This window comes from Pseudophryne corroboree, chromosome 7, assembly GCF_028390025.1.
Source record: "Pseudophryne corroboree isolate aPseCor3 chromosome 7, aPseCor3.hap2, whole genome shotgun sequence".
Taxonomy (NCBI): Eukaryota; Metazoa; Chordata; class Amphibia; order Anura; family Myobatrachidae; genus Pseudophryne; species Pseudophryne corroboree.
The window spans coordinates 59,774,226-59,790,673 of NC_086450.1; the positions used below are offsets into that span (position 1 = coordinate 59,774,226).

A 16,448-nucleotide genomic window follows, 5' to 3' on the forward strand; every position below is an offset into this window, starting at 1 on the left:
TGAAACTACAAATCCCACCATGCTCTGCAACGGTTTCAGCATTTCCTAATAGCAAAAGTGTAGCAGGGTATGCTGGGACTTGTAGATGCACAACAACAGGTTGGCTAGGCCTGGTCTACACACTGTAAATTTCTGCTTTTTTATTTTAATGTACTTTTGCTAAATATTGTATGCAATATTGTAACCAAGCATCCTGCTATTTTGTGAAGTAAACAGTCTAATCCGTGGCCTACAGGTACATACAGTAGGTAAGTATGAGATAATTACTTGTACCTTTACAGCAGGGGTGGGGAACCTCCGGCCCGCGGGCCGTATAAGCCGTTTGGTCCGGCCCACCAGCTTGTGTCAGTGAGACACGCTGCCGCTCAGTCCGGCGGCAGCGTGTCTCAGCTGTCAGAACAGGGAGACAGGGAGGAGAGCGCGGCTGTCGAGTGGGAGCGGAGGCGTGTAGTACTGCAAACCAGCCGCCGGTCCGTGAGCCAATCAGAGCTCGCGGACCGGCAGCCAATCAGGAGCCGCGGCTGCCGGTCCGCGAGCTCTGATTGGCTCTCGAACCGGCGGCTGGTTTGAAGTACTACACGCCGCCGCTCCCACCCGACAGCCGCGTTCTCCTCCGTGTCCCACGGTAAGCAGCACGGAGGGGAGGGGGGAGAGCATCTGTATACCTGGCACTGTGGGGGGCATTTGTATACCTGGCACTGTGGGGGGCATTTGTATACCTGGCACTGTGGGGGGCATTTGTATACCTGGCACTGTGGGGGGCATTTGTATACCTGGCACTGTGGGGGGATCTGTATACCTGGAACTGTGGGGGCATCTGTATACCTGGCACTGTGGGGACATCTGTATACCTGGCACTGTGAGGGGCATTTGTATACCTGGCACTGTGGGGGCATCTGTATACCTGGCACTGTGGGGACATCTGTATACCTGGCACTGTGAGGTGCATTTGTATACCTGGCACTGTGAGGGGCATTTGTATATCTGGCACTGTGGGGGCAATTGTGGATCTGGCACCGCACTATTGGGGGCATATCACGTCCCATTTTAACTGGCCACACCCATTTTTTTGGCGCGCGCCTCCGGCGCGCACACACAGTACCTCTAAGGGGCAGACCTACTGGGGGGCAGGGTAATTTTTTAAGTTGAGAATTTTTGTACGGCCCCCGAAGGATTTTATAAATATCCAAATGGCCCTCGGTAGAAAAAAGGTTCCCCACCCCTGCTTTACAGTAACATCCCACATCTGGTGTACGCAGATGTTATCATTTTTACAACTACACAGGTGCATCAAGAGATGAAGAGTACGACAGTAAGGAATGAACACTATGAATACCTGTTAAGAGAATCTTTCTTCGCCAATTTGCAGTTTTCACAGGTGCCCTCACTAGATAGGTCTTTAGCATAAAAATAGGAATGTAACAGTAAGAATAAAATAATTCTATTATATAGACAAACTGTGCAAAACTATTAGGCAGGTGTGAAAAAATGCTGAAAAGTAAAAAGGTTTCCATACACTAGTGCGATTTTGCCTGATTTCATCCAATTCAGACGTTTCGGGGCGATAAATCGATGAAGAAGGGCAAATCGCATGTGCTTTACCTCCGATCCGATGCGCGCTCCAGTGAGCATTGGATCGTAGCCTCTAGATCGGAAGTACTGCACTATAGATGACGGATCCCGCAGGCATGGTTGGGATCGCATACGATACATTGTATGCAAAAGGACCGGATACGATTTATCGAAAACCCTTCCAAACCATTAACCATAAAACAGGTCAACATAGCAAAAACACTGCACACACCTCACTGGCTGCAAGATATACTGTACTATATAGCAGTCAATACTTAATCACAAGATACAATAAAGGGCAATTCTCCGTGATGCACGGGAAAGCTACACAAATTCAAATGACAAACGTCTCCAAACATCAATATTTTAGCGGATCTTACATTACAGCTTGAACCCGATGGGCATTTTGCTTCTTTTCAACCTCACTAACTATGTAACTATGGTATAGTGTAAGGCATTGCTACTAATGGGCCCTACAGACTGGGCGACATCACTGCACGATATGAACGATCTCGTTCATTAATGAACGAGATACCGTTCATATCGTGCAGTGTGGAGGCACCAGCGATGAACGATGCGCGGCCCATCGCTGGTGCCATGTCGGCTGTGCATGCAGGCCAATATGGACGAGATCGTCCATATTTGCCTGCAAGTCTACGGAGCCGGGTGACGGGGGGAGTGAAGAAACTTCACTCCCCCTGTCACTGCCCCCCCCCCCCGCCGCCAGGTCGCCCGTTGGCCACCTCGGTGGCCAATCGTCAAATGTGTAGGGCCTATAAGCAATTAAGTTTTCATATAACAATATCTTAACAGACCAGTTTAAAAGAAAAAATAAGATTTTACTTACCGGTAAATCTATTTCTCGTAGTCCGTAGTGGATGCTGGGGACTCCGTAAGGACCATGGGGAATAGACGGGCTCCGCAGGAGACATGGGCACTTTAAGAAAGAATTTAGATTCTGGTGTGCTCTGGCTCCTCCCTCTATGTCCCTCCTCCAGACCTCAGTTAGAGAAACTGTGCCCGGAAGAGCTGACAGTACAAGGAAAGGATTTTGGTAATCCAGGGCAAGATACATACCAGCCACACCAATCACACCGTATAACTTGTGATAACTTACCCAGTTAACAGTATGAACAACAACAGAGCATCAGTACAACCCTGATGCAACTATAACATAATCCTTATTGCAGCAATAACTATATACAAGTATTGCAGAAGAAGTCCGCACTTGGGACGGGCGCCCAGCATCCACTGCGGACTACGAGAAATAGATTTACCGGTAAGTAAAATCTTATTTTCTCTAACGTCCTAGTGGATGCTGAGGACTCCGTAAGAACCATGGGGATTATACCAAAGCTCCCAAACGGGCGGGAGAGTGCGGATGACTCTGCAGCACCGATTGAGCAAACACGAGGTCTTCCTCAGCCAGGGTATCAAACCTATAGAACTTTGCAAAAGTGTTTGAACCTGACCAAGTAGCCGCTCGGCACAGCTGTAATGCCGAGGCCCCTCGGGCAGGGGCCCAAGAAGAGCCCACCTTCCTAGTGGAATGGGCCTTAACTGATTTTGGCAGCGGCAATCCAGCCGCAGAATGAGCCTGCTGAATCGTGTTACAGATCCAGCGAGCAATAGTTTGCTTTGAAGCAGGAGCACCAAGCTTGTTGGAAGCATACAGGATAAACAAGGACTCTGTTTTCCTGACCCTAGCCGTTCTGGCTACATAAACCTTCAAAGCCCTGACCACATCAAGCAACTCGGAATCCTCCAAGTCAGTAGTAGCCACAGGCACCACAATAGGTTGGTTTATATGAAAAGATGAAACCACTTTTGGCAGGAATTGTGGACGGGTCCTCAATTCTGCTCCATCCGCATGGAAAACCAGATAGGGCCTTTTATGTGACAAAGCCGCCAATTCTGACACACGCCTAGCCGAATCCAAGGCTAGTAGCATGACCACCTTCCACGTGAGATATTTCAATTCCACCCTTTTGAGTGGTTCAAACTAGTGGGATTTCAGGAAACGCAACACCACGTTAAGATCCCAAGGTGCCACTGGAGGCACAAAAGGGGGCTGAATATGCAGCACTCCCTTTACAAACGTCAACTTCAGGTAGAGAAGCCAGCTCTTTTTGAAAGAAAATGGATAGGGACGAAATCTGGACCTTAATGGAACCCAATTTTAGGCCCAAAGTCACTCCTGACTGTAGGAAGTGAAGGAAACGGCCCAGCTGGAATTCCTCCGTAGGGGCATTCCTGGCCTCACACCAAGCAACATATTTTCGCCATATACGGTGATAATGTTGAGCTGTCACATCCTTCCTAGCCCCTATCAGCGTAGGAATAACCTCATCCGGAATGCCTTTCTCTGCTAGGATCCGGCGTTCAACCGCCATGCCGTCAAACGCAGCCGCGGCAAGTCTTGAAACAGACAGGGCCCCTGTTGCAACAAGTCCTGTCTTAGAGGAAGAGGCCACGGTTCCTCTGTGAGCATTTCTTGCAGATTTGGATACCAAGTCCTTCTTGGCCAATCCGGAACAATGAGTATTGTTCTCACTCCTCTTTTTCGTATGATTCTCAGCACCTTGGGTATGAGAGGAAGAGGAGGAAATACATATACCAACTTGAACACCCACGGTGTCACCAGTGCGTCCACAGCTATCGCCTGAGGGTCTCTTGACCTGGCGCAATACCTCTGTAGCTTTTTGTTGAGGCGGGATGCCATCATGTCCACCTGTGGCAGTTCCCACCGACTTGCAATCTGCGTGAAGACTTCTTGATGAAGTCCCCACTCTCCCGGGTGGAGGTCGTACCTGCTGAGGAAGTCTGCTTCCCAGTTGTCCACTCCCGGGATGAACACTGCTGACAGTGCGCTTACGTGATTCTCCGCCCAGCGAAGAATTCTGGTGGCTTCCGCATTTGCGACCCTGCTCCTTGTGCCGCCCTGTCGCTTTACATGAGCCACAGCGGTGATGTTGTCTGACTGAATCGGAACCGGTTGGTCGCGAAGCAGGGTCTCCGCTTGACGTAGGGCGTTGTATATGGCCCTTAGTTCCAGGATGTTGACGTGAAGGCAAGTCTCCTGACTTGACCACAGACCTTGGAAATTTCTTCCCTGTGTGACTGCTCCCCACCCTCGGAGGCTTGCATCCGTGGTCACCAGGACCCAGTCCTGAATGCCGAATCTGCGGCCCTCGAGAAGGTGAGCACTCTGCAGCCAACACAGGAGAGACACCCTGGCCCTGGGGGATAGGGTGATCAACTGATGCATCTGAAGATGTGATCCGGACCACTTGTCCAGTAAGTCCCATTGAAAGGTCCTCGCATGGAACCTGCCGAAGGGAATGGCCTCGTATGATGCCACCATCTTTCCCAGGACTCGAGTGCAGTGATGCACTGACACCTGTTTTGGTCTTAATAGGTTTCTGACCAGTGTCATGAGTTCCTGAGCTTTCTTTATCGGGAGATAAACCCTTTTCTGGTCTGTGTCCAGAATCATGCCCAGGAAAGGCAGACGAGTCGTAGGAATCAACTGCGACTTTGGAATATTTAGAATCCAGCCGTGTTGCCGTAACACTTCCAGAGAACGTGCTACGCTGATCAGCAACTGCTCTCTTGATCTCGCTTTTATGAGGAGATCGTCCAAGTATGGGATAATTGTGACCCCTTGCTTCCGCAGGAGTACCATCATTTCCGCCATTACCTTGGTAAATATTCTCGGAGCCGTGGAGAGACCAAACGGCAACGTCTGAAATTGGTAATGGCAATCCTGTACCACAAATCTGAGGTACGCCTGATGAGGTGGATAAATGGGGACATGAAGGTATGCATCCTTTATGTCCAGAGACACCATAAAATCCCCCCCTTCCAGGCTTGCGATGACCGCTCTCAGCGATTCCATCTTGAACTTGAACCTTTTCAGGTATATGTTCAGGGATTTTAAATTCAATATGGGTCTGACCGAACCGTCCGGTTTCGGTACTACAAACATGGTCGAATAATAACCCCTTCCTTGTTGAAGGAGGGGAACCTTGACCACCACCTGTTGAAGATACAATTTGTGAATTGCAGTTAACACTATTTCCCTCTCGAGGGGGGAAGCTGGCAGGGCCGATTTGAGGTATCTGTGAGGGGGCATCTCTTCGAATTCCAGCTTGTAACCCTGAGACACAACATCTATTGCCCAGGGATCCAACTGGGAGTGAACCCACTTGTGGCTGAAATTTCGGAGACGCGCCCCCACCGGGCCTAGCTCCGCCTGTGGAGCCCCAGCGTCATGCGGTGGATTTTGTGGAAGCCGGGGAGGACTTCTGTTCCTGGGAACTAGCTGTGTTGTGCAGCTTCTTTCCTCTGCCCCTGCCCCTGGCAAGAAAGGACGCACCTCGGACTTTCTTGCTTTTCTGTGATCGAAAGGACTGCATTTGGTAATACGGTGCTTTCTTAGGCTGTGAGGAAACATATGGCAAAAAATTTGACTTTCCAGCAGTAGCTGTGGAGACCAGGTCCGACAGACCCTCCCCAAACAATTCCTCACCCTTGTAAGGTAAAACCTCCATGTGCCTTTTTGAGTCGGCATCACCTGTCCATTGCCGAGTCCACAGGACCCTTCTGGCAGAAATCGACATAGCATTTATTCTAGAACCCAGTAGACTAATGTCTCTTTGAGCATCTCTCATATATAGGACAGCGTCTTTTATATGCCCCAAGGTCAATAATATAGTATCCTTGTCTAAGGTATCAAGTTCCTCAGACAGGGTGTCCGTCCATGCTGCCACAGCACTACACACCCAGGCCGACGCGATCGCCGGCCTCAGTAAGGTACCTGAATGTGTATAAATGGACTTCAGGGTTCCCTCCTGCTTTCTATCCGCAGCATCTTTGAGGGTAGCCGTATCCTGTGACGGCAGGGCTACCTTCTTGGATAAGCGTGTTAAAGCTTTGTCCACCCTAGGGGAGGATTCCCAGCGTAGCCTGCCCGTTGGCGGGAAAGGATACGCCATAAGAATCCGTTTGGAAATCTGCAGTTTTTTATCTGGAGATTCCCAAGCCTTTTCACCTAACTCATTTAGCTCGTGTGAGGGGGGAAAGGTTACCTCCGGCTTCTTTTCCCTCTTGTCAGGGACTGGGATTTCCTCTGTGATGTGCAACACATCCTTAATTGCTATAATCATATAACGGATGGATTTAGCCAATTTTGGCTGTAACTTTGCATCATCGTAATCGACACTGGAGTCAGAATCCATGTCGGTATCTGTATCAACAATTTGGGATAGTGGGCGCTTCTGAGACCCTGACGGCCTCTGCAACATAGGATCAGGCACGGGTTGGGACCCTGACTGTCCTGAGGCTTCAGCTTTTTCCAACCTTTTATGCAAGGAATTAACATTATTATTTAAAACCTTCCACATATCCATCCAATCAGGTGTCGGCGCCGTCGGCGGAGACACCACATTCATTTGCTCCCGCTCTGCTTCCACATAGCCTTCCTCATCAGACATGTCGACACAAGCGTACCGACACCACACACACAGGGAATGCCCTTTTTGAAGACAGTTCCCCCACAAGGCCCTTTGGAGAGACAGAGAGAGAGTATGCCAGCACACACCCCAGCGCTATCAACCCAGGAATAACACAGTAACTTAAGGTTAACCCAGTAGCTGCTGTTATATTGATTTTTGCGCCTAATTATGTGCCCCCCCTCTCTTTTTACCCTCTTCTACCGTGTATCTGCCAGGGGAGAGCCTGGGGAGCTTCCTCTCAGCGGAGCTGTGGAGAAAAAATGGCGCTAGTGAGTGCGGAGGAATCCCCGCCCCCTCGATGGCGGGCTTCTGTCCCGCTTAAATATGCATTTTCTTAGCGGGGGCTCATACATATATACAGTGCCCAACTGTATATATGCTCACTTTTGCCAAAAAGAGGTCCGAATGCTGCCCAGGGCGCCCCCCCCTGCTCCCTGCACCCTTACAGTGACCGGAGTATGTGAGGTGTGTGGGAGCAATGGCGCACAGCTGCAGTGCTGTGCGTTACCTCAGTGAAGACCGGAGTCTTCTGCCGCCGATTTCGAAGTCTTCTTGCTTCTCATACTCACCCGGCTTCTGTCTTCCGGCTCTGCGAGGGGGACGGCGGCGTGGCTCCGGGATCGGACGACGAGGGCGAGATCCTGTGTACGATCCCTCTGGAGCTAATGGTGTCCAGTAGCCTAAGAAGCAGGACCTAGCTTCAGAGAGTAGGGCTGCTTCTCTCCCCTCTGTCCCACGATGCAGGGAGTCTGTTGCCAGCAGATCTCCCTGAAAATAAAAAACCTAACAAAATACTTTCTCACAGCAAGCTCAGGAGAGCTCACTGAAAAGCACCCAGCTCGTCCGGGCACAGATTCAAACTGAGGTCTGGAGGAGGGACAGAGGGAGGAGCCAGAGCACACCAGAATCTAAATTCTTTCTTAAAGTGCCCATGTCTCCTGCGGAGCCCGTCTATTCCCCATGGTCCTTACAGAGTCCCCAGCATCCACTAGGACGTTAGAGAAATTAAATTAAAAGCGTGTGATGCACAGGACTTTATGTTCACTTTCCGGAGAATCACCCAACAGCGTAAACAAAGTGACAAATGAACATTTACACAATTACAGGTGTAGATGTAGTTTTAGTGTATCCTCAGATGGCATGGGAGCCGCTTTATGCCGATGGAGGCATTTTGGTGTTGAGGTGGATCCAATAATCCCTTTCCCGTGTAGACGATTTTCCAAAACGGACACGTGCAGTGTCAATAACTGTGGAGGACACACAAAGACTCCTTCAATGTGCCGGGAACTATTTCCCAGTGACAACACTTTATGGAAAGCCATGTCCCTGTATAAATTGTTAGTAAATAAGAGAGGATAATCATGCTAAATAAATAAATAAAATCCCACTGCAATATAAACTGGGGAGGGAAACTAATTGCGGCACTTCATGCGATTTTTAATACAAAGTCCGTTACTCCATAGGCCCACTTAATTTTTCTACCGATGGTCATTATCGGGATATTCAATTAAAGCCAGATTTTTGAGGAAACGTCCCGTTATCATGCGATAACACATGGGACCCGGGATAAGTATCCAGACCCATGTGTTATTGTGGCTCAGAGGGTTTATCGAGGATTAAGCTTCGGGTGCCCATAATCCCTGATAAATGCCAGGGATTGGGCTTAATTGACTAACCCCCAGTGAATCAATCAGATGTGGTAAATTACTGCAGCTAATTGAACACATGACATAGCGTAGGCCCCTAAATTACTCAATTTAAAATGGATGAGGTCATAATGCAATCTCAAAATTGACTTGGAAAATTACTAAACCATAGGGCCTATTATATACACACTGTCATACTCACACATAAAATATACACACACTCTCACACTCCTAATATAGTCACACACTCATCTAAATAAGCGGCAAAGTGTGTTTGCGTCTGTTTGTCCTTTATGCACAGCCAGAGATTTCTACCTAGCTCCACCAAATTTGTCAAAGTGGTGTAGTCTGGCCAGGATTCAATGTTTTCCCTAGGTTTGAACTTTGACAGGGCCACACACGCTCAGACAGAATATACTAGTCTTACTATACTTCTAATATACACACAGTCACAATCTCATAAAATACACTGTCACAGTGTAATATACACACACACTTAGTTTTCACTCTAGGATTTTTTTTTTAGGGCAGGGAGATTATCATTGAGGAGGGCACATATGTTTATAGTTTTTATACATATATTTTCCCCTTAATGTATCCTATACCCCTTCATACTGTACATATAGGACACCCATGTATCACCCAACATATGTACCGAGAAAATACTGTATATGTCCAGTCGAACGGCTTCAGCGTATACCTAAAGTAGCAGCCAGAATTTACCATGCACAGAAACAATATAACCCACCCAACTCTAACCCTCTTCACGTTACATCTGCCCCACCTGCAGTGCACATGGTTTTACCCATTAGTGTGCTTTTTTGGTTTGCTAACCATCCTGAATAAGACTCTAATAGTCTAAATCTGCTTTATTCCTGGAATGCATTTTTTTTCTGAATGAATGCAGGTACACTGCCAAGGGTAGCAACCCGCATCCTTAATTACTTTTCGCCAACACGTGGGAACAATTTCCCCATAAGGCAGGCATTGCGTTAAGTATAATCTTTGCTACCCTTAGTTGTGTCCATGTACCCACACAAAATGGCTTCAACCACTGTGCCCAGTGCCTACAGCACTTCAGGACTCGCTCTCCATGACCTATGCACACTTACCAGTCGCTTGCAGCCTGCTTATGCTCCACACTTAAACAACACATGGGGTGGTGGAATAGACAGAGACAGAGGGGTAAATGTACTAAGATGGGAGTTCTATTTAAGATGGGATGTTGCCCAAAGCAACCAATCAGATCCTACTTCTCATTTATCTAGCACCTTCTAGAAGGTAATATTTGTAATCTGGTTGCTATGGGCAACATCCCATCTTAAATAGAACTCTTATCCTAGTAAATTTACCCCAGGCTGCCTGATACACAAAATGTACTGCTCGCTTTATCACTATGGAAAAACAAGATGAAATAGTTATGGCCTTTCTACTACCAATACAAGGCAGAAAGGAACCTATAATCCTATTATCTTACAGTATACAGGTTGAGTATCCCATATCCAAATATTCCGAAATACGGAATATTTCGAAATACGGACTTTTTTGAGTGAGAGTGAGATAGTGAAACCTTTGTTTTTTGATGGCTCAATGTACATAAACTTTGTTTAATACACAAAGTTATTAAAAATATTGTATTAAATTACCTTCAGGCTGTGTGTATAAGGTGTATATGAAACATAAATGAATTGTGTGAATGTAGACATACTTTATTTAATGCACAAAGTTATAAAATATATTGGCTAAAATGACCTTCAGGCTGTGTGTATAAGGTGTATATGAAACATAAATGCATTCTGTGCTTAGATTTAGGTCCCATCACCATGATATCTCATTATGGGATGCAATTATTCCAAAATACGGAAAAATCCCATATCCAAAATTCCTCTGGTCCCAAGCATTTTGGATAAGGGAGACTCAACCTGTACTATAAAACTACAGAACGTCTCTCTATGACAAATTCTATAAACCTACACATAAGCTTTACACTCACATAAACCTAACCTAATATACATTCTGCTAGCACTCTATAAATGTCCCTTAAGCCCAAACACCAATGTCCAAAGTACTATGGGGGTGATTCAGACCTGATCGCTGGGCTGCAAACATTGCTGGCCTGCGTTCAAATAATCGCCGCCTCCAGGGGGAGTGCAAATTCGCCGTACAAGTGTGCGAATCCATGCATACGCCATGCAGCAAAAATCCACTGTGTGCAGTCTCTGCGCAGCCCAGGACTTACTCCTATAGTGCAATGAGTAGAGCCTGATCAGGGCCAGAGCTGACGTCACACACCCTCCCTGAAAACGTTTGGACACCCTCGCGTTTTTCCGGACACTCCCAATAAACGCTCAGTTATCACCGACAAACGGTCTCCTCCTGTAAATCAACTTGTGAACGCCCGTGCAAATGAAATTTTCGCTCCATCATGTCGCTGACCAGCGATGCCCTTTGTTGTTGTCCAACGTGCGTGCGCATTGCGGTGTATACGCACGCGGTTAGTACCTGAAAAAGCACAGCAGCACCAGGAATGAATCAGGCCATATGTGGTACAATAAAGACTTTCTAAATTACTTCAGTTCTGCAAATCTGGATCACACCGGAGCCTTCGTGTGCAAATTCCGGCTCTGGAAGTGTGTACACAACTAGGAGTCAGATAGAAACACTGATATGTATATAAATGTACCACTAACTACTATACTGGAATTCAGCTCCTGAGAGACACTTAATTACTTCTTGCGACTAGCTGCACATATAACAGATCTCAGCTTGCACCCTCCGAAGACGCAATAAATCCACATTAAGTAGGGCTTCACGGCTAGCCGCAACCAGACTACACCTGGCACAACACAGGAGCTGCAACTTACCACTACTAACCCTGGGCATTATTTTGGGAAAAAGGTGGCAGCAGAAGAACTGAGGGGGGGGTTCAGTTCTACCGCTGCCACTTTTTCCCTAAATAATGCCCAGGGTTAGCAGTGGTAAGTTGCAGCTCCTGTGTTGTGCCAGATATCGTCTGGTTGCGGCTAGCCCTGAAGCCCTACTTAATGTGGATTTGACTATTCCTTATGGACACATAAATGGTTTAACTTCACCATTGTAGTATACCGAGTCAGGATGCTACTTTCCCTCTAAAAAGTGAAGTTCAGCGGTCACTTTAGCAGGACTCCATGTCCAAGTCTCAGCCAGTTTGCTTGTTGCAGCCTCTCCCTCTATCTGCCTCAGACTGCTCTCCTTTCTCAACGGCTCCAACTGTCATCCCTCCAACTGCATTTTTTTTTTTTTTTTTTTTTTTTTTTTTTAAACCAACTTTGTCTAAAATGGCACTGGCCTCTATGCCCTATTCCAAAATGGTTTCATTTGAGTCAGATCTCATTAACCACAAAAAAAATAAAAAATAGTATTTTAATCACCTGCCGGTAAATCCTTTTCTCATAGTCCATAGAGGATGCTGGGGTCCACATTAGTACCATGGGGTATAGACGGGTCCCTTGGGAGCCATGGGCACTTTAAGAGTTTAATAGTGTGGGCTGGCTCCTCCCTCTATACCCCTTCTAACAGACTCAGTCTAGAAACTGTGCCCTAGGAGACTGAAATACTTCGAGAGAAGGAAATACACAGATAGTGGTGAGATTCACACCAGCTCACACATAACAGAAAACCAAGCTCACCAGCTTGAAGCAAGTCAGCAACGGCTGAACAATATTACTTAACCAAGCAACAATGCAGTACTTAACCAAGGAACAAGGCAGTACTGAACCAAGTAACAACTGCAGGAAAACGAAGCGCTGGGCAGGCGCCCAGCATCATCTACGGACTACGAGAAAAGGATTTCCTGGTAGGTAAATATACCGTTATGGTAAGAACTTACCGTTGATAACGGGATTTCTCCTATGTCCACAGGTATCCACAGGATAACATTAGGGATATGCCGGAGCGACAGCGGAAATGGCACCAAATAGTCACGAGCTTTCTGGGCTCCCATGATGCATCGGGCTCCTCCATATAATCCCGCCCACCGACTCAGTCAAATCAGTTGTTTTCACAGCAATTAGGCAGGAGTATCATGTAGAACCCTATTCAGGCGATAAGAACACACATGCACACCCTTCCATACAAAAGGGAAGAGGTTTAGTGATTGTCAAGATCAGAGGTTCTCAAACTCGGTCTTCGGGGGCACACACAGTGCATGTTTTGCAGGTAACCCAGCAGGTGCACAGGTGTATTAATTACTCACTGACACATTTTAAAAGGTCCACAGGTGGAGCTAATTATTTCACTTGCGATTCTGTGAGGAGACCTGCAAAACATGCACTGTGTGTGCCCCCGAGGACCGAGTTTGAGAACCTCTGGTCAAGATCCTCAAATCATGTGCGTCAGGGTGGGATCCCTGTGGATATCTGTGGACATAGGAGAAATCCAGTTATCAACGTTAAGTTCTTACCATAACGGTATATTTCTCCGGCTGGGTCCATAGGTTATCCACAGGATAACATTGGGATTCCCAAAGCCATTATTAGTAGTGGGGACGCTCCTGATTAGCCAGGAGAACCTTTCGCCCGAATTCTGCGTCATGAGAGGCAAAAGTATCCAAGGCATAATGTCTAATGAATGTGTTAATGGAAGACCATGTGGCTGCCTTACAAATCTGTTCTGCTGAAACACCATGCTGTGCTGCCCATGAAGGACCTACCCTACGTGTAGTGTGCAGAGACATTAGCCAGAACAGGGAGATCAGCACGAGAATATGCTTCTGAAATGGTCATTCGAAGCCATCTTGCTAGCGTCTGTTTAGTAGCAGGCCATCCTCTTTTGTGAAATCCGTAAAGAATGAAGAGAGAATCTGTCTTTCTGATGGCACTAGTACGATCCAAGTAAATTCTTAATGCACAGACTACATCCAGCGACGCTTCTCCCGCCGGGACTACAATCTCTTCGTTAAGGTGAAACTCTGAGACCACCTTCGGAAGATAACCAAATCTAGTTCTGAGAACTGCTTTTTCCTAAATCTGACACTCTTCTAGCTGACGCCATTACCAGTAGAAAAAGAACTTTACCCGTTAACCATTTAAAATCTGCTCTCTTAAGTGGTTAAAACGGAGCCCCCTGAAGGAATTTAAGAACCAGATTTAAATCCCAGGGAACTGCAGGAGGAACAAACGGTGGTTGAATGTGCAACATTCCCTGAAAGAAAGTACGCACATCCTGCAGGTTCGCAATATTTCTCTGAAACCATACAGTTAATGCTGATACTTGAACTCTCAAATAAGCCACTTTTAAACCCTTATCCATCCTGCTTGGGGAAAATCCAAAATCCTGGATACTTTAAAAGATCTTGGATTCATACCTCCCTTGTTACATCAAAGAATATAGGCCTGCCATATTCGATGATAAATCCGAGCTAAAGAAGGCTTTCTTGCTCTTAGCATGGTTTGAATTACCTGTTGTGAAAAACCTCTTGATTTCAGGATAGAGGTTTCAACAGCCACGCCGTCAAAGACAGCCGTTCCAGATGGCTGTGACAACAAGGCCCCTGCATCAGTAGATCTGGACGTTGAGGAAGCAGAATTGGAGCTTCCAAGGACATCCTTAGCAGATCTATGTACCAATGTCTTCTGGGCCAGGCTGGAGCTATTAGAATTATGTCTCCCTTTGCCTGCTTTACTTTCCTCACTACCCTGGGCAACAGGGAGATAGGAGGAAATAGATAATAAGATTTTACTTACCGGTAAATCTATTTCTCGTAGTCCGTAGTGGATGCTGGGGACTCCGTAAGGACCATGGGGAATAGACGGGCTCCGCAGGAGACATGGGCACTTTAAGAAAGAATTTAGATTCTGGTGTGCGCTGGCTCCTCCCTCTATGTCCCTCCTCCAGACCTCAGTTAGAGAAACTGTGCCCGGAAGAGCGGACAGTACAAGGAAAGTATTTTGGAATTCCAGGGCAAGATTCATACCAGCCACACCAATCACACCGTATAACTTGTGATAAACTTACCCAGTCAACAGTATGAACAACAACAGAGCATCAGTGCAACCCTGATGCAACAATAACATAGCCCTTATTGCAGCAATAACTATATACAAGTATTGCAGAAGTAGTCCGCACTTGGGACGGGCGCCCAGCATCCACTACGGACTACGAGAAAAAGATTTACCGGTAAGTAAAATCTTATTTTCTCTAACGTCCTAGTGCAGAGGTTCTCAAACTCGGTTCTCGGGGGCACACAGAGTGCATGTTTTGCAGGTCTCCTCACAGAATCGCAAGTGAAATAATTAGCTCCACCTGTGGACCTTTTAAAATGTGTCAGTGAGTAATTAATACACCTGTGCACCTGCTGGGTTACCTGCAAAACATGCACTGTGTGTGCCCCCGAGGACCGAGTTTGAGAACCTCTGTCCTAGTGGATGCTGGGGACTCCGTAAGGACCATGGGGATTATACCAAAGCTCCCAAACGGGCGGGAGAGTGCGGATGACTCTGCAGCACCAAATGAGCAAACACAAGGTCCTCCTCAGCCAGGGTATCAAACTTGTAGAACTTTGCAAAAGTGTTTGAACTTAACCAAGTAGCCGCTCGGCACAGCTGTAATGCCGAGACCCCTCGGGCAGCAGCCCAAGAATAGCCCACCTTCCTAGTGCAATGGGCCTTAACCGATTTTGGCAGCGGCAATCCAGCCGCAGAATGAGCCTGCTGAATCGTGTTACAGATCCAGCGAGCAATAGTCTGCTTTGAAGCAGGCGCATCAAGCTTGTTGGAAGCATACAGGATAAACAAAGATTCTGTTTTCCTGACCCTAGCCGTTCTGGCTACATAAACCTTCAAAGCCCTGACCACATCAAGCAACTCAGTATCCTCCAAGTCAGTAGTAGCCACAGGCACCACAATAGGTTGGTTTATATGAAAAGATGAAACCACTTTTGGCAGGAATTGTGGACGGGTCCGCAACTCTGCTCTATCCGCATGGAAAACATGATAGGGGCTTTTATGTGACAAAGCCGCCAATTCGGACACACGCCTAGCCGAAGCCAAGGCCAGTAGCATGACCACCTTCCACGTGAGATATTTAAATTCCATCGTTTTGAGTGGTTCAAACCAGTGGGATTTCAGGAAACTCAACACCACGTTAAGATCCCAAGGTGCCACATGGGGGCACAAAAGGGGGCTGAATATGCAGCACTCCCTTCACAAACGTCTGAACTTCAGGTAGAGAAGCCAACTCTTTTTGAAAGAAAATGGATAGGGCCGAAATCTGGACCTTAATGGAACCCAATTTTAGGCCCAAAGTCACTCCTGACTGTAGGAAGTGAAGGAAACGGCCCAGTTGGAATTCCTCCGTAGGGGCATTCCTGGCCTCACACCAAGCAACATATTTTCGCCAAATACGGTGATAATGTTGAGCCGTCACGTCCTTCCTAGCCTTTATCAGCGTAGGAATGACCTCATCCGGAATACCTTTTTCCGCTAGGATCCGGCGTTTAACCGCCATGCCGTCAAACGCAGCCGCGGTAAGTCTTGGAACAGGCAAGGCCCTTGTTGCAACAAGTCCTGTCTTAGAGGAAGTGGCCACGGGTCCTCCGTGAGCATTTCTTGCAGATCTGGATACCAAGTCCTTCTTGGCCAATCCGGAACAATGAGTATTGTTCTCACTCCTCTTTTTCTTATGATTCTCAACACCTTGGGTATGAGAGGAAGAGGAGGGAATACATAGACCGACT

The 16,448-nt window shown here is 47.2% G+C and overlaps 1 protein-coding gene across 3 annotated transcripts in view; it reads right to left on the minus strand.

The window, feature by feature from the left end:
• The window catches only part of RBM44 (RNA binding motif protein 44), a 457,239-nt gene that overhangs the window by 318,901 nt on the left and 121,890 nt on the right, over positions 1-16,448 (minus strand). For all 3 annotated transcript variants that reach the window (XM_063933176.1, XM_063933175.1, XM_063933178.1), the window contains exon 4: positions 1,337-1,397. In XM_063933176.1, coding sequence (XP_063789246.1) covers positions 1,337-1,397 — 61 coding nt within the window. The remainder of the gene's footprint in view (positions 1-1,336; positions 1,398-16,448) is intronic.